This window comes from Pituophis catenifer, unplaced genomic scaffold (genome assembly GCF_029215685.1).
Source record: "Pituophis catenifer annectens isolate HBS135680 unplaced genomic scaffold, rPitCat1.0.hap2 SCAF_3, whole genome shotgun sequence".
NCBI classification, from domain to species: domain Eukaryota; kingdom Metazoa; phylum Chordata; class Lepidosauria; order Squamata; family Colubridae; genus Pituophis; species Pituophis catenifer.
Window position 1 is genome coordinate 825,225 of NW_027256883.1, and position 27,234 is coordinate 852,458.

At 51.2% G+C, this 27,234-nt stretch overlaps 1 protein-coding gene across 2 annotated transcripts in view; it reads left to right on the forward strand.

The window, feature by feature from the left end:
* HSF1 (heat shock transcription factor 1) overlaps positions 1–27,040 on the forward strand; it is a 37,286-nt gene extending 10,246 nt beyond the window's left edge. The window contains exons 2-14 of one of the 2 annotated variants that reach the window (XM_070940193.1): positions 726–834; positions 2,772–2,908; positions 4,684–4,808; positions 19,580–19,655; positions 19,986–20,047; positions 20,172–20,268; positions 21,653–21,783; positions 23,167–23,388; positions 24,116–24,208; positions 25,285–25,390; positions 25,489–25,554; positions 25,957–26,026; positions 26,291–27,040. In XM_070940193.1, coding sequence (XP_070796294.1) covers positions 726–834; positions 2,772–2,908; positions 4,684–4,808; positions 19,580–19,655; positions 19,986–20,047; positions 20,172–20,268; positions 21,653–21,783; positions 23,167–23,388; positions 24,116–24,208; positions 25,285–25,390; positions 25,489–25,554; positions 25,957–26,026; positions 26,291–26,496 — 1,500 coding nt within the window. In that variant the 3' untranslated portion in view covers positions 26,497–27,040. The remainder of the gene's footprint in view (positions 1–725; positions 835–2,771; positions 2,909–4,683; positions 4,809–19,579; positions 19,656–19,985; positions 20,048–20,171; positions 20,269–21,652; positions 21,784–23,166; positions 23,389–24,115; positions 24,209–25,284; positions 25,391–25,488; positions 25,555–25,956; positions 26,027–26,290) is intronic. The other variant, XM_070940195.1, reaches the window with a different exon arrangement.
* Positions 27,041–27,234: the final 194 nt, after the last annotated feature.

Below are 27,234 nucleotides of genomic sequence, written 5' to 3' on the forward strand. Positions count from 1 at the left end.
GACGTACGGCATTCTTGAAAGGACAACGATGCTGTCATTTAACACTGCAGCATGCCAGCTTCTGTCATTGATTGTCCCTCTTAATTTTTCTTGAAACAATTTAAAAAGTCAGATATGTGTCTGCATGGGCACCCTGTGGGACCTCACCTCTGCCTAATGTGAGACTTTTCCCTGATTAAAGACATGTTTTTAAATATTTCCCACTTGGCTCCTGGTTGCCTGGACCTGCCTCCTGCCCGTGGCTGCAACCTTCTGAGCTGAAAGGGCTGCAGTATAAGCAGTCCTCAACTTATGAGCATTCATTTAGTGACGGTCCTTTGAAAAGGGGCTTACGATCATTTTGCACTCTTTATGACCATCGCAGCATTCCCCTAGTCACATGATCCAAATTCAGACCCTTGGCAACCGATTCATACTTACGACCGTTGCCCTGTCCCAGGGTCACGTGATCCCCTTTTGCCACCTCCTGACAAGCAAAGTCGATGGGGAAGCCAAATTCACTTCACAACCAGGTTAACAACTGCAGTGATTCACTTAACAACTGTGGCAAGGCAAGTTGTAATATGGGGCAAAATTCGACTGTCTCATTTAGCAATGGAAATGTTGGGCTCAATTGTGGTCAAGGACTTCCGGTACGCACCTAAGCTTTTCTGTTTTATGGCTCATCCAGCTGTGCTCTGGCCGGCCGGCCGGCTGACGGACTCGTCTTTTCTCTGTCGTTGCAGACTGGAAACAGCTTCCATGTTTTCGACCAAGGCCAGTTTGCCAAGGAGGTCCTTCCCAAGTATTTCAAACACAACAACATGGCCAGCTTTGTGCGGCAGCTGAACATGTGTGAGTATGCTCAGCGCCTGGGAAAGCTCTGCCAAGGACCCCCCCGAGATGGTCCTTGTGTGCTTGCAGGAGGCGGGAGGGCCAAGCGGCGGTTCTGGTCGTGCCCAGAGGAGACGGCGCTCTGCTCCGGTTGCATGCGCTGCCCTGGTGGGGGGAGGCTTCTTGGACTTCCCTTTGAGTTTAGTTAAGGCAAGGTCCATGGTGCACAGCAGTGGCATCTTCTGATGTGGGGTGCATCAGGCAAGAGAAAGTTGGTCTTTTTGCTCTTCACAGAATGCCCTTGAAGCATGAAATGTGAAATAAACCTTTAAGGGGTTAAAGAGCCGTGGTGGCACGCTGGTTAGAAGGCAATATTGCAGACAAAACTCTGCCGACAGCCAGCAGTTTGATTCTTACTGGCTCAAGGTTGACTCAGCCTTCCATCCCTCTGAGGTTGGTAAAATGAGGACCCAGATAGTTGGGGGCAGCAGGCTGATATTTGTAAACTGCTTAGAGAGGGCTGCAAAGCATTATGAAGCGGTATATAAGTGCTATTGCTATCATTTAGCTGTCCTCCGTTTGGGGGTACGCTTTCTAAAATTCCTAACCTCAGTTTCTCCATAACAAGACCGAGCATCATCATGTGGCAATGGACCCCAAATGTTCCTAAAATAGCCCTATTTAGATTAAAAATACTGAGAATTTGGGATATCCATCCATAGGCCTCACTGCCAGACATTGTCTGTAGCCCAGAAGAAATAATAATCAGGTGACCTGTAACAATTGCCGCTCTCTAACCGCTATCCCGTTCTATAGTGTTCCTGATGAGAGCAGAGATCCTGCCTGTTTTTACAACCTCCCTGAATTTGCTGCTTGGCTGGCATGCAGCTTTTGTGACAGCAGGTGCCTCGGGGCCTCTGAGGAGAGCGACGGCAGAGAAATAGCCGCCCCAGGCAGACGAGGCTTGGCACCGGAGCCTTGATGACTAGCGTCTCTGCTGCTGTTGGTGTTAATAAACAGGGACATCATTGGCCAGGAGACCTTGAACCTTGTCTTTTGCTGGGCGGTTTGGCAGAAGAAAGGGCTCGGAGCCTGTGCTGGTGGCCCCGCAGACCCCCCTCAAGGGCAGGGGGTGGGCTCTTCATCCCAGCTTTTAGAAGGAGGAGGGGCTTTCTGGAGGATAGACCTCTGAACTGTTACCAAAGATGAAGGCTACAGCTCAGAGCACACTCCAAAAGAGCTTTTTCCAAAAGGTGCAACTGGACTTCCTTGTGTTTTTTTTTCTTTGAAAACGTTTTCTACTCATGCAAGAAGCTTCTTCAGTTCTTGGATGGGAAGCGAAACGTTTTCAAGGAAAAACCCAAGAAAGTCCAGCTTCCTTTGGGACAACCCTGACCAGGATGATGGAGCATCTCCACAGGCCAAGAGCGCCACCAAACAGCAAATGGAAATGGGTCACCCGTAGGTCCTGCTTCAAATTGGGCCCACCTGATGCTTCCGGGAGGCTATTCTGGTTCAGTTCTGCTCTGATCTGGAACCCTTTTCTTGCTTCTCCAAAAGACCCCCTGGCTATCTGCAGACGGAGAGTGTTTCCTTTTAGTTTCTTGGCATTTCGGAAAGTTGGCTCATGAAAATGACGGAGTTATTTATCCGTGCATGTCTTTGAAAGCAGTTCAAAGTTAGAGTTAGTTATCTGTGCATGTCTTTGAAAGCAGAAGCATCCCACTCCTTGGAGGGGCAATTGATGCTGTACATCAGGAGACTCAAGCCTTGGCAGCTGTACGACTTGAGGACATCAACTCCCAGAATTCCTCAGCCAGCATGGAGTTCTGGGAGTTGAAGTCCACAAGCCTTAAAAGTTGTGAAGGTTGGAGAGCCCTGCTGTACATGACCATTGGGTCAGCTTCTCCAATCTCCTCCGCTCTGGCTGCCATCAAGCTTTGCCTCTTGTGTTTCAGACGGTTTCCGAAAGGTGGTTCACATCGAGCAGGGGGGGCTGGTCAAGCCCGAGAAGGATGACACTGAATTCCAGCACCCCCACTTCCTGCGAGGCCAGGAGCACCTCCTGGAGAACATCAAGAGGAAAGTCACCAACGTGAGTCTGCCCTGACCAGCCACTGGCTGAGGTTCAGAGGAGCCTTCCTTCCCTCTTGCCTGGGCCCTTGGAAGGGTCTTTTTTCCTGGGGTGTCAGTGGCAAGGGGGCTCGTTCCATGACCTGCTTCTTTGAGGCTGAGGAGGCAGATGGCCGGAGAAAGATGCTGAGGCCTTAAGCATCTCCACCCCCACCCCCATCTCACCCACCCCCAATTCCTGGTTCTTCTGCTGGCAGAGAGCTGAGCTGACACCGAGGTTGGCAGTGGGTTGAATGAAGCTAATCTCTGGGGCAGCTAAAGATCTTTTGGGGAAGGGACTCTTTTCATCGTGTGCCCCCAATTACTCTTTTGAGTATAGAATCGCTCTTCTCAGGACGGTTTCTCAGTGGTATTCATAGGAAGAAGAGGCGGGTGCAAAGAACTGGACTGCTTTTTCTCTTAATTTAGAAGACCCTCTTACCCCTCCCTCCGCCACAAAGACCCTGGCCTTTCAGAGTTTTGGCTCTGTTATGCATAAGCTTGAGAGCAAAGGTGTCTTATGGTCTTAAAAGCAACTCAACCATCTTTACCAAGAAAGTCCAGGTGCCATTTGGGAAAAAAAAAAAAACACCTTTGGGAGAACCGTGACCTGCATCAGGGACCTCTGAACTCGACTAAACAAGCTGACAAGTCTAAACAAGGGACGACTAAACAAGTCGGCAACCTGACTGATTGGGGAATTCTGGGAGTTGAAATCGACAGGTCTTAACATTGCCAAGTTTGGAGACCCCTCACCTGGACAACAGTCTCCACAGACACATTCAGAGAATTCAAATCTTTTTCTAGCCTTACATGCATTCTTTGAAACTTTGATCCCCAAAAGCGAGCGTCTAGAAATCGGAACCAGATACAAAATGCTTTTAATTTTTCTACGGTTTATGGATATTGTACAGCTGTACAATATCATAGGGTTTTTTTTCAATACTGCTGTAACTCTCATGCATCTGTGCCGAACAGAAGAGCAACCTGCATTTGAGGTGCAGCAGGAAAGGCCCTGCATGCTGGGCAGGGCTGGGGCTGGGGGTTTAAGGTGGGTCTCCTTCTGAAGTGTCGCTTCCTTAAGGGTCAGGCTAACCTCTGTGTCATATTTGTGTTCCACTTGGCTCTGACTCTCCCTGTGCGCACACAGCACCCGCTCTGCCCTCCAGGAGATGACCAGGCTGAGCCGGAGGGCTTCGTTCAGCCCCCTTGGAATCTGTTGACTCCAATTCACCTTGGCCATTAATATAGGTAGTCCTCGACTTACAACAGTTCACTTAGTGACCATTCAAAGTTATGTCACTAAAAATAAGTGAGTTATGACCATTTTTCACACTTATGACCATCTCCATGGTCATGTGATTTACATTTGGATGCTTGACAAATAACTCACTTTTATGACGGTTGCAGTGTCCCGGGGTCACGTGATTCCCCTTTTGCGACGACCTGACAAGCAAAGTCAACAGGGAAGCCCGATTCACTTAGCAACCGTGTCACTAACTGAACGACTGCAGTGATTCACTTAACAAATGAGGCAAGAGAGGTCATAACATTTGGCAAAACTCACTTAACAACTGTCTCACTTAGCAGCAGAAATCCGGGGCTCAATTGTGGTCGAGGACTCCCTGTAGTACGTTTGAACTCAGTCCTGGTTCCTGACTTCTTGCATCTGACCATTAGCCAGCTCTTTTCTCGTTTCCAAGTTGAGTGATGCCTTCCCCCCCCTCCCTCCCTCCCTCCCTCCCTCCCTGCTTTCAGATATCCAGCATAAAGAACGAAGATATTAAGGTTCGCCAGGACAGCATGACCAAATTGCTGACCGATGTCCAACTGATGAAGGGCAAACAAGAGAGCATGGACTCCAAGCTGATCGCCATGAAGCAGTAAGTACATGCCTGGGGAGGGGAGGGTGGGTGGGTGGTGCTCTCCCTTCCTCTGTGTTGTAGCGCCCTCTGCTGGCAAGTGCCAGCAGAGCCATCAGCAGCCAAAGAGTGGAAATACCCATGAAAACTCTCGCCATACTGGTCTCCTTGTTTTCTTTTTTGTTTTCTTTTTTTCCCCTCTGACCAAGCCTTGTCGGTCTTCTTCCCATCTTTATTTCCATGACACAAAATGACATTTGAGGAGAAATCAGGGGCAGGGATCTGTATATTCCTAAAACTTCCAGTCTTGTAACTTTGAACTGGGCCAACAATTTTTGAAGCAAGGTACCTCTAATGGGCTAACTTGCAGAATATGTCCAAAATTTGGGACCCAGGACTCCTGTGGGATTGAAATTTGGCAAAGTTTGTAAAACACAAAAATTTATGGCGTAATGTAACATTTCCTGTGCTGATGTTTGACTGCGCTATGTAGTTCCAAGAGAAGCAAAGGCCCCTCTGAATGCCTCCCAGCGTTTTCCTTGAGTGCAGGGCATGAGGAGCTCTGTCCTGGGGGAAGGCGTTGAGGAATCTGGTCAGGAAAACCTCTCTGAAAGGAGGACCCGGCCTGCCACGGGTTGCCTACCAAAGTGGGTAATGGTGGAGGACAAAAGGGCAGTTTTCAGGGGTCCAAAACTACAGCAGCATCTAAAGAGCCTATCAGAAGCTATTCTATAAAAAAAGAGAGAGTAGAGGACCAGATCAAATGAGGTGCAGGTAGTCCTTGACTTATGACCACAATTGAGCCCAACATTTATGTTGCTAAGTGAGGCAGTCGTCGTCTTCTTCTTTTTTTCTTTTTGAGTACAGATAGTCCTAGACTTATGACTGGTCACTTACAACTGACCCAAAAAAGGGGACTTGGATTCGAAGAGCTGACAGTTGAGCTGCCTCCTCAGTCATGTGATCAAATTTTGGGCTCTCAGCAACACAACTGCATTTGAACCAGCTTGCATTGTTCCACGTCATGTGACCCTCAAGCACTTCTGGGTTTTGGCAAAAAAATCCCAGCAAGTGATTGGTTTGCTTAATGATTGTGGTGTTAGCTTAAGAACCATGGATTCGCTGAACAACTGCAGTGATTTGCTTGTAAAAGCATCATAAAATTGGGTCAGTCACAAGACGAATGCGTTTTATGACCGACATGACACATGGCAGGCTCCCTTGCTTTCCTATGTCGAGTGCCTGCATGGGAGGTAGAGCTGGGCTTCCAGGCCAGCATCTGATACAAGGCGGCCGCAGAAGGAGAAGCTAGAGAGACAAAGTAGGTTTGGCGGCAGGCACTGCCTCCCTTCCGTCCAGCTCCCTGCAGAGCGGACAGGAGCTTTTGCATTCCCTGCTTGCTCAGAGTTCCTTGGAGACTTTGAGGCCCTTTCCTTCCTCCTCTGCTCCCTGTTCTGACCTAGGCTCCCTTAAAAAGCAGGAAGTCTTGGTGCTGGCAAAACCTCTTTTATTTACATGACTGTGAATTACTTTCATTCACAGTCAGCAAGGCCTGTCCAAACATACTTTCAGAGGAATATTTATCAACACAGACCTTATCTCGCTTGGCCAGCTGCCACGTAACTTGTTTCCAACCGCAGTACAAGGCAAAACTTGGCACAGAGTCTCTCAGAGTCACGGAACAAATGAATTGTTTCCTGCAAAAGCCCCCTCCCTGTTCGCTCCTCTTTTGTTTCCTATGGGAGGGGCCAATCACCTCCAAGGTGTGGCTTTATTCCCAAGTCGATCCTGCTCTCTGAGTTGTTCTTGTCTTCTGGCAGCTCTGCGCATGCGCACACTGGGAAGGGGCTCCAGCTGTTCCTCTGCCTCACTGCTGTCTAGCTCCCTCTCTGCCTCCGACGCAGAGCCCTCGTTTGAGCTTTCCCCAGCCCCCAGGACTGGCCCAAGGTCCTCCCCAACCTCCTCACTGTCCGACTCTGCTGCCAGCTCCACTGGCTGCCAGCAGGCCATAACACCCCCTCCCCTCCGAAGCCTCTTCCTCACACTCGGGAGATGCCGACGTACTCTTTGCCCCTGGTTTGTCAGCAGGGGCTTTGGGCCATTTTGGTTTGCTTGGTGTTCCCTTTTGAGCTGCGCTCTGATCTTCAGTTCCTCAACTAGCAAACCAAAGAGGGTCATCGGATTGGCTCTTTGTAAAGAGGCCTGTGCCAGCCGCTGGCCTCCCAGAGATCAGACCGGGTGGATCTTATTAGCTGCAGGACAGCTGAGCAAATGCCACGTGCACAAGCACACCCAGCATTGCTCAGCCTGGGTTTCTCTACCTCCGAGATAAAGAACTCGGGATCGCTGGGACTGGAGCTCCTGTCATGCCTTTCCGTTCGCTCTGTGCTGATGGGAACGGAAGCCCAAACTGTGCCAGGTTGCCTTTCTCTGCTCTAGTAAATCGGGTCTGGCAGGCTGCTCCTCCCGTCTCCAGCCACCAGGGTTGGGGATCTGCTCACCCACCTGGTCGGGCGCACTCATTCATGCTTGTGCCTTGTTGTTCCAGCGCAAAGGCAAGGAGCGCCATTGCAGTTTTCCAGAAGTCTCCATACTCGGCCACTTTAAGACTTGTGGGCTTCAACTCCCAGAATTCCCCAGCCAGCCTTGCTGAAGACTTCGAGTCTTAAAGTGGCCAAGTTTGGGGATCCCTGCAGAATTGGGTGGCTTTGCGGGCGATTTCCTTCCCCCCTTCCTGCAGAGGCTCCTGGTCCTTCTGGGACAGCGAAAGGAGCAGCCAAGTGGACGTGGGAAAGGGATGAGAAGCTGAGTTCTGCAGGCTTGTCAGTCATTCTTGTGGACAAAGTTATTCAACCCAAGCTTCAGGGTAGGAAGCCTGGCTGGAGGAAGGGAGATTTCAGCTGAAGCTGAGGGAGCACAGACCGCAACCTTCAGCACGATCACCCTTGATCCTAAGCTGTCTTGATGGTGATTGACGCTTTCTTCCCATAAAAGAAAGTCTACCAAGGAAGCAGGCGGTGGTGCCTCATGGGCTGCTCAGTGCTCTGTAGAATAGCTGATGGGCCCAAGTCTTCCTTCCACAGGTCCCTTTTTGTGCTGCCCGGAGAAGGGCTGCCTGTGCCTGTCGGGAGTGTGGGGAAAGTTGGCGCTCTCCGCTTGGAAACATCTCCCTCTTGGTCTCAAAAGAGCTGCTCCCGTTTTCTCGGGCCTCTCTTTCCCCTTCCTGCCTTTCGTTTGTCTTGGATCCCCGACAGCCTCCTTAAAACGGGATCCGTGAGCCAGAAGGATATTTCCTGCTGTGGTTTTAAATCTGATCACTTCCTTTAAAGGCTTCTGTTGGCTCCTCAGTCATAGAACGGGGCCTTCTGGGCTGCAGCAGGAATGGCTTGCCGGAGATGGGCCTGGATCCCCCGGTTCCCCCTGCTCTGGGCTGTGGGTGAGGAGACTGAGGTGGGCACCAGGCCCCCCTGTGAGCAGCCATGGGGAAGGCTGGGCAGCAGCCCGTCAATCCGTCTCCGGGAACTGAGTGGAAAGTGCAGCATCTTCCGCTTGGGAGTCCTTTGGGAAGGCCTGGGTTCCTGTTAGGAAGAAGCCACGTTGTGGCTTTCGCCTGCGTGGGAATCTGGACCAGCCGATATTCCCCACGGGGTGGGGGTAGGGGGGTGTTGTTCAGCAGAGTGCAGCGTGGAAGACTCACCCCTTGAAGAGAGTGCATGTTGCATCCTTGTCCTTCCTGGGGTCTGGACGCAATGAAAGGTTTCACTCAGTGGATCCAATCTGGCGGAAAGGGGTGATTACTCAGGATGAGGCCCAGGGGGGTCTCTCTTTCCAGGCCCATCACAGTGCCCCACAGCGCCATTTGCTCCCACAGCTGGACTCGATCAGGAGATGCTGCTGGGCCCCTGAACGGAGGAGGGGCAGGGCTGTCTGTCCTAGAAGTGTCCTGGGGGGCGAAGGGAAGAGAAGGGTGCTGGGAAGCCAACCTCCATGGTGCTTAGAAAGCTGCTCGCTCCAGGCAGGGAAGCCAAGCAGCTTGACCCACCAGGACGCCGGGCACTTCCTCCCTGCCAGGTGCCCCCTTCGTTTCCCCGAAGCAGAGGTCTCGCTTTTCCATGGTCAAAACAAACGCAAGCAGACCCCCTGCTCTGGCCTCCTTCCCTGGCTGTGAGGGCCTCCCTCCCCCACAAAAGGCCTGCCAATTTGTAGCCTTGGCCCACGGGGCTCTTTTGTGCTGTTCCAAAAGAAACACGATGGATGATCCCTCTGACACTCAGCAGAGGGATATTCTGTTTCTGGAACCTTTGCTGAAAAGATGGCCTCGGTCAGGAACAGCCCAGAAGGAAGCCGAAGTAGAGGGCCCCCTTTCCCCTCCCCTCTGAAGCAACCTTGCTTAGAAGAAGGGGACCTGCTCTGCAGAGGATCCCCTGAGGCCTTTTTGTGAGCCCAAGTACTTTGCCTCCGCTCTGGACTGAGGTCAGTGGGCCTCCCTGCTCTTTCTCAGCTGAAGGGCTCCTGGGCTCTGGAAAGGAGACTGGCTTTCCGGCCTTGTACTGCCACAAGAGGATTCCCATTTGTGTGTTTGGGGTGGGGTGGGGGGGTTGCTACCTTGCAGAAATGCATGTCCCACCTTTATGCATTCCCAAATGAATGGGACTTGCGATAAATCTGGGTGCACCCAGGTGCCCAAGCCAGAAATAGGAGGTCTCTTGCCGCATAAGGCCTCTCCCTTCACCTCACTGCGGCCACCTGGGCCAGGAATGGCATCCTGCCCAGCAGAGAATGAGCAGAATCCTCCGCATTGGACAGTCTTCAAATTGGGTTCACAGGTTGAAAAGCTGTCACGGCTGAGTCGAGGTTGCAGGGGTGGCCTCAGTTGCCAATAAGTTCGGGGTGTGACTCACAGCTAAAGCCTGAAATATCTTGACTCCTGGGTAGAGCAGGACTGGCTTTTTGGTACCTTCATCCAGGGTCTCCACCTCCTGTGAGTGTAGCTGGGGGTTTGGGTGGTGGCCCCCCCCCCCCGAGGAACAGCCGCCCTCGGGTCAGCTCGGAGACCATGCCAGAAAGGGTCAAGGCAGAGTGGTTCCTAAAGGAGAGGTTGAAAGGAGAGGTTGTCTGACGTTAACAGGGTTGTTTTATCTGTCTTGATTGATGCTTATGAGCTAAGAATTGGGTTTTTGGGTTGTCTGTCTGTCGTATGAATGTGTTTGTTCGTTTATTTGTTCATTTATTTATTTAAAGTTATTTGCTGTCCATCTTGTATCCAACGACTGTGAGCAGTTCTGCTGATACGGAGCTGTGAAAACAAACCGATAGAACCGCACCCAGCTTGTACCCAGCAGTGGCCTGTTGGAGTCAGCTGCTGCCTGTCCAGTGCTCTGAGCAGTCTAGCTGGTGTGTGTGTGTGTGTGTGTGTGTGTGTGTTACTACAGGTTGTCTACCTCCAGGTGGAGTTTTAGTTCAAAGGGAGCTTTGTGCAATGGAGAAGCGTGAGGAGCCTCCAGAGGCAAAGGAGGAGTTATTATGCTTTGGTGAGAGATTGGAGGGCGGGGGGGATACCTGGAAATGCCACAGTAGTCTTGCTTGTTAATGGGGGGTGGGGGGGACGCTGGGGTTGCCGTTTTCTGATGCCAAATAGAGAGCACTAGTGCAAATCCCTTTGGCATCCAATGTGCCCATCCTGCTTGTACTTCTTGAGAAGCTGAAGTAGAAAGTGCTTTGTGCGTGAGAGATCCAGTGAAGCGTAGTTGTGACTACTAGGTCCTCTTAACCACCTGCAATCGAATAGAATAGAATAGAATGGAATAGAGAAAATATGGAATGGAATGGAATGGAATGGAATGGAATGAATAGAATAGAATAGAATAGAATAGAATAGAATAGAATAGAATAGAATAGAATAGAATAGAATAGAATAGAATAGAATAGAATAGAAGAGTTGGAAGGGACCTTGGAGGTCTTCTAGTCCAACCCCCTGCTTAGGCAGGAAACTCTATAGCACTTCAGACAAATGGTTATCCAACATCATCTTAAAAACCTCCAGAGTTGGAGCATTCACAACCTCTGGAGGCAAGTTGTTCCACTGATTAATTGTTCTCACTGTCAGGAAATTTCTCCTTAGTTCTAAGTTGCTTCTCTCCTTGATGAGTTTCCACCTATTGCTTCTTGTCCTGCCCTCAGGTGCTTTGGAGAATAGTTTGACTCCCTCTTCTTTGTGGCAGCCCCTGAGATATCAGAACACTGCTATCATGTCACCCCTGGTCGTCCTTTTCAGTCTAGACATTCCCAGTTCTAGACATTCCCAGTTCCCGCAACCGTTCTTCATATGTTTTAGCCTCCACTCTCCTAATCCTCTTTGTTGCTCTTCTCTGTGCTCTTTCTAGAGTCTCCAAATCTTTTTTACATTGTGGCGACCAAAACTGGATGCAGTATTCCACGTGTGGCCTTACCAAGAGGTATTAACACTTCACGTGATCTTGCTTTTATCCCTCTGTTTATGCAGCCTAGAACTGTGTTGGCTTTTTTGGCAGCTGCTGCACACTTCTGGCTCATATCTAAATGGTTGTCCACTAGGACTCCAAGATCCCTCTCACAGTTACTACTATTGAGCAAGGTACCACATATACTGTACCTGTGCATTTAGTTTTTCTTTCCTAAATGTAGAACCTTACTTTTTTCACCCTTGAATTTCATTTTGTTAGATAGCGCCCAATGTTCAAGTCTGTCAAGATCCTTCTGTATCTTGAGCCTATCTTCTGGAGTGTTGGCTATTCCTGCCAGCTTGTTGTCATCTGCAGATTTGATGAGTTCCCCATCTATCCCCTCGTCCAAATCATTGATGAAGATGTTGAAGAGTACTGGGCCTAAAACAGAGCCCTGGGGTACTCCACTGCATACTTCCCTCCATGTAGATGCAGTTCCATTGAGGACTATACGTTGAGTGCGGTTGGTTAGCCAGTTACGAATCCATCAGGTGGTGATGCTGTCTAATCCACATTTTTCTATTTTATCAAGTAGTAATTTATCAAGTCTACTTTGTCAAATGCCTTACTGAAGTCCAAGTAAATTATATCAATAGCATTTCTCCACTAATTTTGTCACTTTGCCAAAGAATGCAATAAGATTAGTCTGGCATGATCTAGATTAGCCAAACCCATGTTGGCTTTTGGCTATTACTTTGTTTGCTTCTAGGTGTTCGGTGATTCGTTGTTTGATTATCTTTTCCAGAATCTTCCCTGGCATTGAGATCAGGCTGATGGGTCTGTAGTTTCCTGGATCTATTTTTTTCCCTTTTTTGAATCTGGGAACTACATCAGCTACTTTCCAATCCTCTGGCAGTTCCCCTGTGCTCCAGGATCTTGGAAAGATATAGTTCAGTGTGCCAGTACCTTCAGAACTTTGGGGTGTAATCCATCCGATCCTGGTGATTTGAACTCGTCTAGGGTAGACAGGTGTTCACTTACCATTTTCTTCCCTATTTTAACTTGTGTTCCTAATCTGTTTTTTGTGGTGCTCTTTTTGATAGGTTGGACTGTTTTTTCCCTTTGTGTAAAGACAGATGCAAAAAACGAGTAAAGTAGTTCTGCTTTTTCCCTGTTGCTTGTCACCTTCTTGCCACTTTCTCCCAGCAATGGGCCAATTGTTTCCTTGACTTTTTTCTTGTTTTTAATCTTGCATGCAGAGAACAGAAGAGAGGATCCTGGCTGGATCCAGCCCAATCTCTGTTCTCTGTGCTGAGAGCCCACACGAGGAGGAGGAGGAGGAGGAGGAGGCCTTCGGTGAGGCTGTCCTCTTGCAAGGAAGCCTCCCTTCTCCTGGGTGCTGCCCTGGGAAAGGAGGAGGGAGCTGCCTGGAAGAAGCCCAGGCAAGATGAATTTGTTCTGCTTTAGTGTCCAGTTGTATTAACGGAATCTCTCAAGTCTGGACTCTCCCAATTCATCATGTTTGCAGCCTAAGAAGGTAGGCGGGGTCCTTTCTGAAACTTTTGCCATGCCCAGGTTCTTTCTCTGGGCTCAGCTGCCTCTTCTCCGGCCACCGGCCTGGCTGCAGCTCTTCCCGCTGTCTCCCAAGGTGACCCCCACGTACCATTACACCATCTTCCCTGAGGTGGCATCCAGGTCTAGTTCTGCCCATCTGAGGGTCACCTGGAAGTCTTCGTCTTGTTTTTAGAGCAGAGAAACACCACCAGACATGTAGCAACCTTTGTGTGTGTGTGTGCGTGTGCCTGGGCTTGGTGGGATGCTAAAGCCCCGCTGGCCAGAGCTCCTGATGCCTTTCTGTCCTTTCCCAGAGAGCAGCAGATAAAAGAAACACACACCCCCATCCCTCCATAGGGCAGCCCTGCTTAGCCATTGGCATGCCATTGCGACACTCAGGTGTGCTGCATCCCTCTTCTGTTCCTCTCGAGCAGAAAAAAGTTGACGAAACACCTGCAAAACTGCAGAGAGAGGCCATCTTCTGCAGCCCCATGGCTGTTTCTGGGGTGGGTGTTCCTGTTCTTGCCTATTGGGCTCAGCGTTCATCCATCTCTTCCTCCTCTTGTTGTTTTGCTCTCTGTGGCTACCGTCCCCTGAGCTGGTTTTGGAGGGCGGCTTCCATCCTACTGGAAGTTGGGCATCATCTCAGTTCAGTTGTCAGTCTGGCTCCCGTTTGTGCGTACACATGGAAAAGGAAGAAAATAAGAAAGCCTGGCGAATCTTCTATTATGAAAGAATTAGTGAAGTATGCAAGGATGATAAGAGATTCTGAGTGTGTGAAATATTGTTTTTGGCAGTGTCTAAAATGAACCTTGGGGAGAAATATTGGACATGGGAAGAAAGAACCAAGAGGCAAAGGAAGTGAGTGCAGCCCGCCTGGGCTGCAGTTTGACAGAATTCTGATCAAAAGGGTGCAAAGGATCATCATAAACTTCAGGAAGCACGGGAGGGGCGTTATTTGGGCACTGACCTACCTGGCAGGCTGGAATTTGCCCTCGGTCAGCTCCTGGAGAAGGTCAGCATGTGAGGAAGAGGCCGTGTCGTATGTTGTGGGTTTAGGGGAAAGCGAACGGGCTTCAGTTGCAAAGTGCTTTGCTTGAATATGGATGTGCTTGTTTAAGGCTGGGGATGGTTGAAAGCAGGCTCGGAATTCTGAATCTGAAAAGTGCCTGAAATCCCCAGAACAGAGAAGAGCCAGAGGCCGAGAACATTTAGGAGCGATTCCGAGGACAGGCATGGCCAGGGCTGGGCACTGGTGCCCGCCTCCTCCACGCGCAGCCTCGCCTTTTGGTGCCCACTTCCCCATAAGGCAGACCTGCTCCCCTCCCTGCCTCATGGGGCAGTCTGGCCATTTTCCTGGGGTCATCGAAGGTCAGGGTGGCTTCACTGGGGAAGAAAGCTCTTGTAGATGCTCTACTTGAAGGGGCACATCTGCCCCTTCCCACCACTTTGCCACTTTCTTGGACCTGGGCAAAGGGGCTTCCATTTCTCCAGGGGTTTTTTCCCCTTTTTAATAGGCATAAGGAACACAGTTGTGTTTACAGTATCTTTAGTAGGCTTTGGGAAACTATTGTAAAAGTTCTGCTAAAGAGCACTCTGTATGCTTTTTAAATAAAAAGGAAACCTTTAAAGAATAGCTGTAATCTGTTTCCGTCTCCCTCAGAGCCCTGCCTTCTTGAGGAAGATGCGATCAGGGAGAAGGTGGTGGCTCTTTCCCATCTGCCAGATCGAATCCCGAATCCCATCATCTCATTTCCTTCTCAGCCAGCCAAGCAGATACTGGTTCGGATTTAGGATGGGAGCCGGCTGCGAGAGCCGTCCCAAGTCAGGGGGAGATGCCTGGCCTTCTGAGACAGAGGGCCAGCACAGGCAAAGCAGTCGGAGGGACAAGCGCACAGGTGCATCCACCTGGCTGGGCCACTGCAGTCAGGTGTCACTCCGCCTGGCCTCTCTCAGCACAGCCCCTCACTTCCCCTCCCCTCCCCTCCCCTCCCCTGCCAATCTGCCAGCAACCTCCTGATTAAGCTGCTTGCTGGCTCCCTCTGCGCCTTTTGATCAGCCGCCCACCCACCTGCAGGTGCCTTGAAGCGGTGCCCCCCCCCGGTCTTTCAGTGCTGTTTGATCTTTTCATTTGGGAGGGAGGGAGGGGCCTCCCAGGGTGGATGTTTCCCTGCATGACTTTCCACCGGAGCCTTTCCAGGGAGCTTCGCTAATGGCCAAATTGGAGAAGGCTCCTTCTTAGGTTCTCTTGTCAGAAAAGAGCCCAGCGGTTCTCCCGAGAATTCAGGGGATCAAAGAAAGCCTTCATTTCACCATGCAGGAGCTTCCTGTTTGAGCCACTGCGGGACCTCGAGTACCTTGGACAGAACGCAGAGGGGGCCATTTCTTTAGAATTAAATGCAAAAATGAACTTACTGAGTTGAGCCAGAATGACTTGTCTTCCCCTGGAAGACTTTGAAGACGGTCCCCGGAGGCCTCTTAAGTTTCGGTTTGAGGGTCAGAGGGTCCAAATGCGAGGCGTGTAGCTTGTCTCAAGCATTCCCTGAGGGGACTAGTTCGGATGGCTAGCAACAATTTAAAACCATATTTTTGAGTAGAATAGAATAGAATAACAGAGTTGGAAGGGACCTTGGAGGTCTTCTAGTCCAACCCCTGCTTAGGCAGGAAACCCTACACCACTTCAGACAAACGGTTATCCAACATCATCTTCAAAACTTCCAGAGTTGGAGCATTCACAACCTCTGGAGGCAAGTTGTTCCACTGATTAATTGTTCTCACTGTCAGGAAATTTCTCCTTAGTTCTAAGTTGCTTCTCTCCTTGATGAGTTTCCACCTATTGCTTCTTGCCCTGCCTTCGGGTGCTTTGGAAAATAGCTTGACTCCCTCTTCTTTGTGGCAGTCCCTCAGATATTGGAAGACTGCTATCATATCTCCCCTAGTCCTTCTTTTCATTAAACTACCCAATTCCTGCAACCTTTCTTCATATGTTTTAGCCTCCAGTCCCCAAATCATCTTCGTTGCTCTTCTCTGCACTCTTTCCAGAGTCTCCACATCTTTTTCACATTGTGGCGACCAAAACTGGTTGCAATATTCCAAGTGTGGCCTTACCAAGGCCTTATAAAGTGGTATTAACACTTCATGTGATCTTGATCCTATCCTTCTGTTGATACAGCCCAGAACTGTGTTGGCTTTTTTGCCAGCTGCTGCACACTTCTGGTTCATATTTAAATGATTGTCCACTAGGACTCCAAGGTGTGTGCTTAGTCAGCTGCCAGGATCAACAAAAGCCAGCCAAGAACACAATTAACATAAGTTAAACTTGATCATATCGGTGTATTCAGTGAATATGACTTGCTAAAGAGTCAATCTGGCCAGGCCATTGGCCAGCATAAATTCATTTATTGTGTCTTCTACCCTTTCAATCAGAATTCATACATTTGCAACTTTGATTTCCTCTCTTCCGCATGCGGTCCTCCTTCCCCCTTTCTCTCACTTCAGTTCCATTCCAGGTCATTTCATCACTTACTTTGAATTTTATTCAGTTTTGTTTTGCCTTCTTCACCTTTCCAGAGTACAGTTTTCTTTAAAACCATTCTACATTTTCTCTGCTGCTTTCCTATTCACTTTTCATTCTTCTTTATGTTCTATTTTTCCTTTTTTTTTCTCTCTCTATTTTTTTTTTGAAAAAGTTTTATTTTAGATTAAAAATAAAAAAAGCAAAAAACCCACAACAACAATAACATAAAAATAACATCCTTACAAACAATTATAGACAGCATCTCAATCGGTTAAAATCATTTCGTGCTTACAATTCTCCAAATCTCCTCATATAGCAATTATTTTTTACTTAAACTAAAGATAAATATTTAAACATTTCATATATGCTATCTCATCTCCATACTTTTTTATCAAACCATTGATAAAATATCTCCCATATCAAATAGTATTGTTTATCTTCCTGTTCTATTATTTCAAATGTCAATCTACTCATTTCAGCACAGTCCAACATTTTCATAATAATTTCTTCATTGGTAATTATCTTCTCTCCTTTCCAGTTTTTGGCAAATACAATTCTGGCTGCTGTTAAAATATTCACAATTAAGTATTGTAATTCTTTATTAAACGTCTCTGGTAAGATTCCTAATAAAAATATTTCTGGTTTAAAGTCAATATGTCTCTTTGTCATTTTTTCTAACCACGTATGTATTTTAGTCCAAAATCTCCTTGCTTCCATGCATGTCCACCACATATGGTAATACGATCCTGGAGCTTGATGACACTTCCAACATTTCTCCGATTTATTCTTAAACATCCTGGCTATTCTCGTTGGGGGTAGATGCCAGCTGTAAAACATCTTATACAAATTCTCTTTATAAGCTGTTGACATTGTCATTTTATAATTATATAACCACAATTTTTGCCATTTCTCTAAATCAATACTATAGCCCAAAATTTTTCCCCATGCTATCATTGATTCTTTATCTTGTTCTTCTTCCAGTTTTGCTTCAAGTAAATATCTATATAGCTTTTTAATTATATGGTCATCTGAACCCATTAATATCTTGTCTAAACCAGTCGAAACACTATAAATACCTTCTTGTTTAAAGTCTTCTCGATACCTGGAAAGTATTTGCATGTATGAAAACCAATCTATCTTAATTCCCTGATCTTCTAAGTTTTGTTTCAATTTAAGTTCACCCTTTTCATCCAATAATTCATTATATCTAACAATTTGTTCCCCTTCAAATACCACTGTATAAGAAAAAGCTTCAATTGTAGATACCCAGACTGGAATCTTCAGATAATGGTATTTTTTGATCTTCTCCCATGTCAAAAACAAAGCTTCACGTTTCTGGTGCCTTTTAAAATACCCCTGAATTTTAGTTCCTTTATACCATAAGAAAGCATGCCATCCCATCAGCAAATCATGTCCCTCCAAATTTAATAATCTAGTATTTTTCAATGTCACCCATTCTTTAATCCACATTAAGCAAACCGCTTGATAGTATAATTCAAAATCCGGTAATCCAAAACCACCCCTCATCTTAGCATCTTGTAACAGTTTGAGTTTTATCCTTGCCTTCTTTCCCTGCCAAACATATTTCAAAACCATTTTATTTAAATCTGCAAAAAATTCCTTACCCAGCTTTACAGGAATTGTCTGAAAAAGATACAAGATTCTAGGTAAAATATTCATCTTAATAGTTGCAAAAAATAGTTTTTTTTCTCTCTCTATTCATATTGTTTGAGCTGAGATTTTTTTTTTGGTATCAGTTTTGCTGCCTGTTGGGCAGGATGCCAGAGCCCTGGTATTAAGAGCCCTGGTAGCGCAGCAGACTAAAGCACTGTTATTAACATCAGCTGCCTGCAATTACTGCAAGTTCAAATCTCACCAGGCTCTAGGTTGACTCAGCCTTCCATCCTTTCTAAGGTAGGTAAAATGAGGACCCAGATTGTGGGGGCAATAAGCTGACTTTGTATAAATATACAAAAGTATGAAGGCTATTGCTTAGCGCATTGTAAGCCGCCCTGAGTCTCCGGAGAAGGGCGGCATATAAATCAAATTAAAAAAAAAAAAAAAAAAAAGTCCAGCCTTACCTCAAGGCTTCTCACACAGAGATCTCTGATCCGGAGCCTGCTTGCAAGTCAACACCAAGCTGCCTGCGTTTGGGAACGGAGGGGTTGTGCGAGCATAATTCAGGAAGAGTAGTGAAGGTTTCTGTTACGCTTTGGTTCTTGACAAAAGTTGAATCTGCCATTTCTATTTAAACAAAGATTAGAGCATTTCATTCCTTCTGTGTGGCAAGCATTCAGAATATTTTATTTATTCATTCCGTTCCTACAGATGCCCAACTCAACCAAGTGGCTCATCTTACAATTCTAAAATTATAAGACAATTTAAAAACATCAAAACAATAGCAACCGTGATGATTAATCAGTAGTAAAGCCGAGGAACTTAACATGTTCCGAGTGCCGAGCACAAGAACATTTTATTGTAAACCACCCAGAGCGCTTTGGCTATTGTATGCTTAATTATTTGGTAATAAAATAATAAAAAATAATAGGTGATGTTGGTAGATACTGAAAAGGCACTGCTGAGTGTGGAGAAAAGTAATTTTGCAACCAGTCCTCATAGTTACAACCTGTGCAGTCTGTAAAGCGAAGGAAAGCTGAAGTAGGGTCATAAACAGCCATGGTTTCATTTAGGGACTGCTTTGCTTAATGGCTGAGTTGCGGGTCCCAGTTGTGGTCACTAAACAAGGACTGCCTGTAGTCTCCCTTGGGGGTGGGGTTTTTCTAGGACAGCCCCAGGTCCAGATGCACTGAATGCCCCAGAGGCCTCTCTGGATAGTCGTGGGAATGAGGACCCCAATTGTTGGGAGCCCCATGCAAATCATGCTTACATTGTGAGCTGCCCAGAGAGCCCTGCAGAGGCCCTGGGGGGAGGCATGTAGCTCCCAAGGCCATTCTTCTTGCCGGCAACACCTTCAGGGACGGGAAGCTCAGAGCCGCATTTCTGTCCTCCTCCAGAGCGCATTTTTGCCCCACTCAAGGAGGCTCCTTTCAGATGGGGGGGCCTTTGCTGTTTCCATCCGTCCGTTCATCCGTCCTCCCCCCCACACACACATCCAAGGCTAAAGCTTGGCTGGCTCCCTCCAATTGGGCACCCGCCAACACTCCCGGTCATGGCATCCCCTGGGCTGCCAGCTGCTTGGAGCCAGCGCCCGTCTGCCGGAGGCCCTTTCAAAGGTCTGTGGATAAGGGCAGCTGACAAGGCTGGCTCTCTTAATGGCCTGCTTGCCCCTCTCCTTGCAGCGAGAACGAGGCTCTGTGGCGGGAGGTGGCCACTTTGCGTCAGAAGCACACACAGCAACAGAAGGTCGTCAATAAGGTGAGGTTGACCCCCTTTCCCCCCCCCCCCGTCCTGTCCGGCTCAAGAGTTCCCCCTGCAGAGGGCCCTGCTGTGAATCCTCAGCCTGCCCCAAGACCGGAGGGCACCCACCTACCATTGGGAGGACATGGAAGCAGCCCAGAGCGATGGGGGCCAGATCCTCGGTCTCAGGCCCTGAGCCGTGAGATCCAGGGGCGAAGGCCTCAGCAGCCCCGCTGCCTAGGGAAGCAATTGGCCACCCCCAGCAGGCGCCCCCATTCGTACCTGCCTTCTCTTCCGGGGCTGCCTCGGGTGCAGCACCCTCAGGGCCTTCTCTTCCTCTTCTTGCAGCTCATCCAGTTCTTGATTTCCTTGGTGCAGTCCAATCGTATCCTTGGGGTGAAGAGGAAGATGTAAGTGAGCCCCCAGGGGCACCGTTGAATGGCAGCAGCGGGGAAGCTCTGGGTCTGGCAGGGTGGCCTGAGGACTCTGGCCAGAGGGTGGCCTCACTGCCCTCTCGCTCTCTCTCCCTTCCAGCCCCCTGATGTTGAACGACGGCAGTTCCCCCCACAGCATGCCCAAATACGGCCGGCAGTACTCCTTGGAGCACCTCCACAGCCCATCCCACTACTCGGTAAGTACAGAGGGACGGGCGGTTGGCTTCCACTGTTTTCAGGCTGTCTCTTGGACCCCACCCCACCCCACCTCCTCCTGTGGGTGTCCCTGGGCAGAGCCGGCTGCATTCCCTGCAGGGACAGCCTCCAAGAGGACAGGAGGACTGGCATCTCTCGTCTGGACGATCCCTTAAACAGGAGCCAGCTGTGTGTGGCAGCAGCCCAAAAAGCTATTGCAATCCTGGGTTGCATAAACGGAGGCCTAGACTCAGAATCACGTGAAGGATTAGCACCGGCTTTATAAAGCCTTCGTAAGGCCCCACCTGGAATACAGCATCCAGTTTTGATCCCCACACTACAAAAAAGGTGTTGCCTGGAGACTAAAACCTAGGAAGAACAGTTGCATGTCTAGTCTAGAGAAAAGAAGGAATTAAGGGGGACAGGATAGCAGTGTTCCGGTATTTGAGGGGGCTGCCAAAAAGAAGTGGGAGTCAAATTATTCTCCAAAGCAGCAGAGGGCAGGAGAAGAAATAATGGATGGAAACGGATCAAGGAGAGAAGCAGCCTGGAATTAAGGAGAAACTTCCTAACAGTGAGGACAGGTAATCAGTGGAACAGCTTGCCACCAGAAGCTGTGGGTGCTTCATCTCTGGAGGTTTTCAAGAAAAGATCGGACAGCCATTTGTCCAAAACGGTACAGGGGTTCCTGGCTGAGCAGGGGGTTGGAATAGAAGACCCCCAAGGTCCCTTCCAGCTCTATTCTGATTGATGGACTGCTGCAGCCCCTCAGACTCCGGCCAGCCCTTGGACCCGTGTGAAGCAGCCCTTGGGGTGAATCCTCAGGCAGGTGGCCCGTCAAGCACTCGGGTCAGAAATAAAACTCCTTTTCCAGCAAACGAATGTTATTAAAAGGATCTGGGCTTTCCTGAGCTGCAGCTCACAGGCGCTTCTGCCTTTCATTAACATTTGTGCCTTGGAAAAGGGGTGCCTGGATCCTGCTGTTTTTTCCCACGGTAGGTGCAGCCCTCGTCCCACATGGTGCGAACCCAGGAGTTGGGCTCCCTTAAGGCAGGCCTGGCGGTTGAGGCTGCTGTCTGAGCCCCTTTTCTGCCTCCCGACACCCCCCCCCCCCTTCTCTCTTCCGCCTTCTCTTCTTCTTGGCTTTCTTGGCCCTCTTCTCAAGCTTAATTACCAAGGGATTTGGGGGGAGGGACAGGGAGGGAGGCAGTTTCTGCAGGAGGGAGGAGGGGGGGTAAGGAAGAAGCCCCTCCTGGAAAGACCCCTTCTCCCATGTGAGTGGGGCCCTGTGCTTCACTTGCCTCTGGGGGGCGGGGGCTGCCTCTTGGCCCATGGCTAGCAGGGGAAAGACTCATCTTGTCCCGTCCCCCTTCCTTCTCATTACAGGCATCCTCCCCAGCATATGGCGGCCCCAAACTTTACTCTCCGGACTCCGGCCCGATCATCTCCGATGTGACTGAACTGGCCCAGTCCAGCCCGTCTCCCTGCCCCAGCAGCAGCAGCTTTGAGGAGGAGAGGTAGGGGGCTTCTCTGGGCAAGGGGGGGGTGGCTTTACTCAGAAGGTGGGCTGTCTCTCCTGGGCGGGAGGCTGTCTCGGAGTCTTGGCCTGCCTCTGATCAAGTTTGCATCTGCACCCAAAGGGGAGAGCTGGGTATTTATCCTCCTCCATTTTCCAGTGAGAAAAGGAAAAATGGTACAAAAGTTAGGAACCGCTTGATTGCCGGTTGAAGGTGGCTTTGGGACCTCCCGAGTCTGTCTGGGGTCTTTGTCATTTGTGGCGAGGTCTCTGTTTCCTGCCACGCCGAGTAGCGCAACCCCAGGATCTTGGCTTGATGGGTGAGCTCTGCTCCTGTCACTCACCGCAGGCTCTGAGGCTGCTTTGCCTCATCTGCCCAGAAGCCACTTCCCCCATGCTGCTGAGCCTCAGGGGGACTCTGGGGCCAGGAGTCCCGCCTAGAGGAGAACGACCCCTTGACAGGGCGGTGGCCTGCTTGGTCCCCTGCCCAGCGTTCCCTGGATTCAGGGCCGTGAAGACCCCCGCCACCTATTGCTTCCTCTCCCCCACCCCTCACCCTGCCAAGGGATGCGGCCATGGCACTTATGTCATTTATGGCCAGACAGGAGCTTCTGCTTCTCAAGGGGGCCCAGTTGCTTTCCAAAATGGGTCAGTTCTGCTCCGTTTTTCCGTCTCTGGAGCTGCTGGAGTGTGAAACTGGACGTCCCCTCCACCTCCATGGTTGCCACGATGTAAAAAAGACGTGGAGACTCTAGAAAGAGTGCAGAGAAGAGCAACCAAGATAATTAGGAGACCAAAGGCTAAAATATATGAAGAACAATTGCAGGAATTGGGTAGGTCCGGTCTAATGAAAAGAAGGAGGGTCAGGGGTGACATGAAAGCATCTTCCAATATTTGATGGGCTGCCACAAAGACGAGGGAAGGTCAGGGGCTGCTCTCCAAAGCACCTGAAGGAAAGCAAGAGAAGAAGCAAGGAGAGAGCCAGCCCGGAACTAAGGAGGAATTTCCTGACTGGGAGAACAAGTAACTGGTGCAATGGCTTTTCTCCAGGAGTTGTGGTGCTCCATCACTGAAGTTTTTAAGAAGAGACTGGAAAGTTGTCTGAAACGGTGCAGGGTCCCCTCTTGAGAAGGGGGTTGAAGACCTCCAAGGCTCCTTCCAATTCTGTTATTACATTATCTGTCCCCAGGGTTTGCTCTGACACCTTTGCGGTTAAGAAGAGGAGAAATCAGCTGGGGAGGGCAGCTCTGTGGTGGTGGCGAGACCCTCCCCATTCTTGCCTGCAGCCACAAGCCTCGTCCTTAAAGCCCCTGGTATTTTTCCTGGCCAGTTTGCCTGCCTTCATTGCTTCTCCCCCTTCCCCTTGTCTCCCGGACTGTCTTAGGAGCAGCCCCGTGGTCCGTATCAAAGAAGAGCCCCCGAGCCCCTCGTGCAGCCCTTCTGCAGAAGATGTCAGCCCCCTAGGCACCCCCCTCTCGCCCTCCGCCTTCATTGACTCCATCTTCCAAGAGGAGCAGGCCGGCAGCACTTCTTCCACAGCCCCTCCCACCCACGGCACCCAAGCGCAGCCCCACGAAAAGTGCCTCAGCGTGGCCTGCCTTGACAAGTAAGTGTGTAGCATCAAGCCCAGGGCAGGGGGTCCCACCCCTTCTTGCCCACCAGCCTGCCTCCCGAGCTCCACCTGTAGGTTTGCTGTAGTCCAGGGATGTCCAGCCTTGGCAACTGTAAGACTAACTCCCGGAATTCCGGGAGTTGAAGTCCACAAGTCTTAAACTTGCAAGGTTGGAGGCCCCTGGCCTCATGGGGGCCTCATGGGGCTGACACAAGCAGGCCAGGAAGGACCGGGATTCTCCTCTCTGCCCCAAAGGCCCTTCTGCACTTGGGGGAGTGGGCACACCAGAACCTGAATGCGGGGGGGGGTTTGTCTTCTGAGCTGGAACAGCTCCAGAGCCAGATAGAACTGACTTCCAGTCTCGGGTTGTAGGAGGTGGCCTGGACAAGATGGACGGGGGTCCCTTGGGCGAGGGGCGTCTGTGGCGTAAAGGGTGTCGCTTCTGAGCCCTCTCCGGGCTGTGAGGTTCAAAGCCCCCAAAAGGCTAAGGCCCAAGAAGTAGAGGGATGCCCCCCAGGACACTCACCCACACAGAGAGAGCCCACTCAGTCTGGGGTGGCATCCTTTGGAGGAAGCCTCCTTTCCTCTCTGCCAGGAAGAGCCCCGTGGCATGAGGGGGCTGGGCCTCAGCAGCTCTCTGGCTGGTCAAGCCCTCCGCGCTTTCCTCGCTCCAGGTGAGACTCTGTGGGTCTCCATCGATTCTTCTTCTTGTATCTTTCAGTGTGGGTCGTGCTCCGCAGATGTCTGAGGTCACCTGCCTTTTCCCCAGCCCTTCCTCCTCTTCTTCCTCTCTGCACTGCAGACCACAGCAAGGGTTAGCATTTCCTCAGCCGTGGCTGCCCCCTCAGGAGCTGTGTGGGGAGATGGGGCAGGGAGCTGAGAGGGAGAAGCCCAGGGAAGTGGGCCGAAGGGGGCGGCTGCTTTGCCCTCGGAGCTGGCAGAGCTTTATGGGGCTCCTCCAGCGCCAGAGACGCAGCCTTGCTCACCCCACTGAGGACAGACCCTGAATTTGCGGCAAGGGCATCCCGCCTTTGACCTCCATGTGGAGGGCCAAGGGGGCCAGAGCAGAGTTGGGCTGACCCAGAGGGCAGCCATTCCTGGAGTTTGAGGAATTGCCAGCTGGCTGGCGTTGGCACCCTTGAGCCCAAGGAAGGGGGTCTTACATCTTCCAAGCCTGGGGCTCTCTTGAAGGCTCTCCAGATTGGGGAGGGGGGTTCCCCACTGGCAGTAGATCCAAGGAGATGGAGAGAGGAGGGAGTGTCCAGGCCCATCCTGGTTGGTGGTCCCGCTGAAGCTGACTTGCTGAGAAGAGGGCCCTGGGTGGATTACTCAGCTGTTAGGGGTCCAGCTGGCCTGTCCATATACTTGGGGGAGGGGGGGCGCTGGCCCCAGGCTCTTCTTCGCCCCAGGCATCGTCTGTTCACACACAGACATACTGTCGAGTGTCAAAAGCCCCTTGGCTCCAGAGGGGCTGAGACATCCACCCAGGAGAGGAGTCAAGGTGGCGTCCTCCCTGGCCAGGCGGTGGTCCTCCCAGCCTTCCCTCCCCACCGTCTGCTGGTTCTTGGGAGGGGCTGCCACTGCAGAGCGGCTGTGCTGAGGGCCCTCTTGCACGTGGATTCAGAGACCCCGAGGCAGCACTCGTGAAACGTGCGTGTGGGTTGCACGTGTGCAACCAACGCAGGGGCAGCTGATGGCAGGAGGAGCTGGAGGGGCAGCTTCTGAGGGGGAGCCCGGGCACTGGCTTTCTCGGTGCTTTCCTCCCACCCCCAAAAGATCCCGGAGCAGGAACAAGAGGCTGGTGGTGTTGGCAGGCAGTGCCCATAGAGTCCGTGGCGTGCTCTGCCCTCCCCCTCCCCCGCCCCACGAGGTGCCCTTTTGCCTCCCCAGGAACGAGCTGAACGAGCACTTGGAGACCATCGACTCCAGCCTGGACCACCTGCAGAACATGCTGACCACCCACAGCTTCAGCGTGGACACGAGCGCCTTGCTGGACGTAAGCCCTCCTCCTGGAGCCTCGGGCAGTGGGGGGGCTTCAGGGCGAGTGGACCTTCCCCCCTAACCCCAGCTCCCCTTCCCCTCCTCTCCCAACAGCTCTTCAGCCCTTCCATGGGGGTGACGGACATGAACCTGCCGGATCTGGACAGCAGCCTGGCCAGCGTGAGTCTGCGTTGGCAGAGACCACCCCCACCCCCTCTCCAGCAGGCCCTGATCAGACGAGGCTGAGCTGCCCCCTCAGTCCTCCCTCCCTCACCCGGGGGCTTCTTTCCCTTCAGAGGGGCCGGCCTCTGGCCGTAGATGTGACCGCTTTTGGCTCATAGGCCTGTCGGCAGAGGCTTCCCTCTCGGTGGGAGCACCCGGGGGCATGCTCATTGCCAGGAAGCGGAGCAGAGCCAAAGGGGCCCCTCCTCTGAGCACTGAGAACAAGGAATGGTGGAAGGAAGGAGCGTGCGGTGGGGACTGTGCTTCCCCTGGATCGGTCGGTCACATGGTCTCTTGCTTGGGTGCATCTGTGAGGGAGGGGCTCCCCCGGCATCTCACCCCTGAGGGGCTCTTTTGCAGATCCAGGAGCTCCTCTCCTCCCAAGAGCAGCAGAAGCCAGCCGAGGGAGAAGACGCCATGACAGACGCAGGTGGGCACTGGGCTCTGCATGCTGGGCCAGCCCAGAGGGGCCAGCTGGAGCAGGGGGGGTGCTGTCTGGGGAGACCCCAAGAGGCCCGAGGGCAGGCAGGCCGTGGCTGGCTCAGGAATTCTGGGGGTCCACAGTAAAGTTGGCATAGTTGCCAGAGCTGCCCCCGCCCCCGATCCAAGGGCTTCTGGGGCTTTTGGCTGTGGCCTTCCTGCCTTTCCCTCCCCTCTGATCTGTGTCCCCTGCCCCTTTTCTCTGCCTTGCCAGGCAAACAGTTGGTACATTACACGGCCCAGCCCTTGTTCCTGGTGGACTCCAACACGGTGGATGTGGGCAGCGCGGATGTGCCCATTTTCTTCGAGCTGGGCGAAGGACCGGGCTTCCCAGAGGGGGAGGACTGCTTGGAGGACCCCAGCCTCTCCCTGCTCTCTGGGACGGAGCACCCCAAGCCCAAGGACCCCGCGGTCTCCTAAGGCCCAGCTCAGCCGGGAAGGCCTGCTGCCGCCTGCCCTGCCGCGGGGCTGAGCTCCTTCGGGACAAGGGGGCCGCTGCGTGTGTGCTTCCCACGGCGGTGTGGTGGGCCCTGTTTCCGAGAGAGCGGCCCAGGGCAGGCACGGGGCGCGGAGGGACGTGGCCATGGCGGCCAGAGGATGTTTGTCTCGCCTGCGTGACAGTCACTCTCCGTGTCTTGAAGGCGAAGCCGCCTGTCCGAGACTCGGTGGCTCCTCCAAGCAGCCGGCCGAAGGATGGAGGGGTCTCCGGAGGACGGGTGCAGCCCTGCGTCTTGGGGACCCCCGAGAGAAGGTTCCCCAGCCCCCACCTTTCCCCAGTGGGGTTTATTTTATTTCCCTTGGCTTAGCAGTGAAGGGTTTGTACATTTACATTTTGATTGTTACTAGAAAAATTGTATTTTGAATTTTTACATAAGAGAAGACGCTAGCCGCCCCTTCCTCTCTCTTCTCTCACAATATAAATATCTATATATACATGCTCAAATATATCTATATCTCTACGGAACAGCCCATCCCGATATCAACTTTTATTGCCTTGGATGCCTCTGAAGCGGCTCCTTCTGGAGGGGAACTTGGGAGAAGACTGGCCGGCCAGCCTAGGAGGGGGGTCAGGCAGTGGCCGGCCTGGTCCCAGTCCGACAGGCGCCTTGGGAAAAGTACCCGCTCCCCTTGAGCTTGGCTTACATTTTGTGCCTGCAC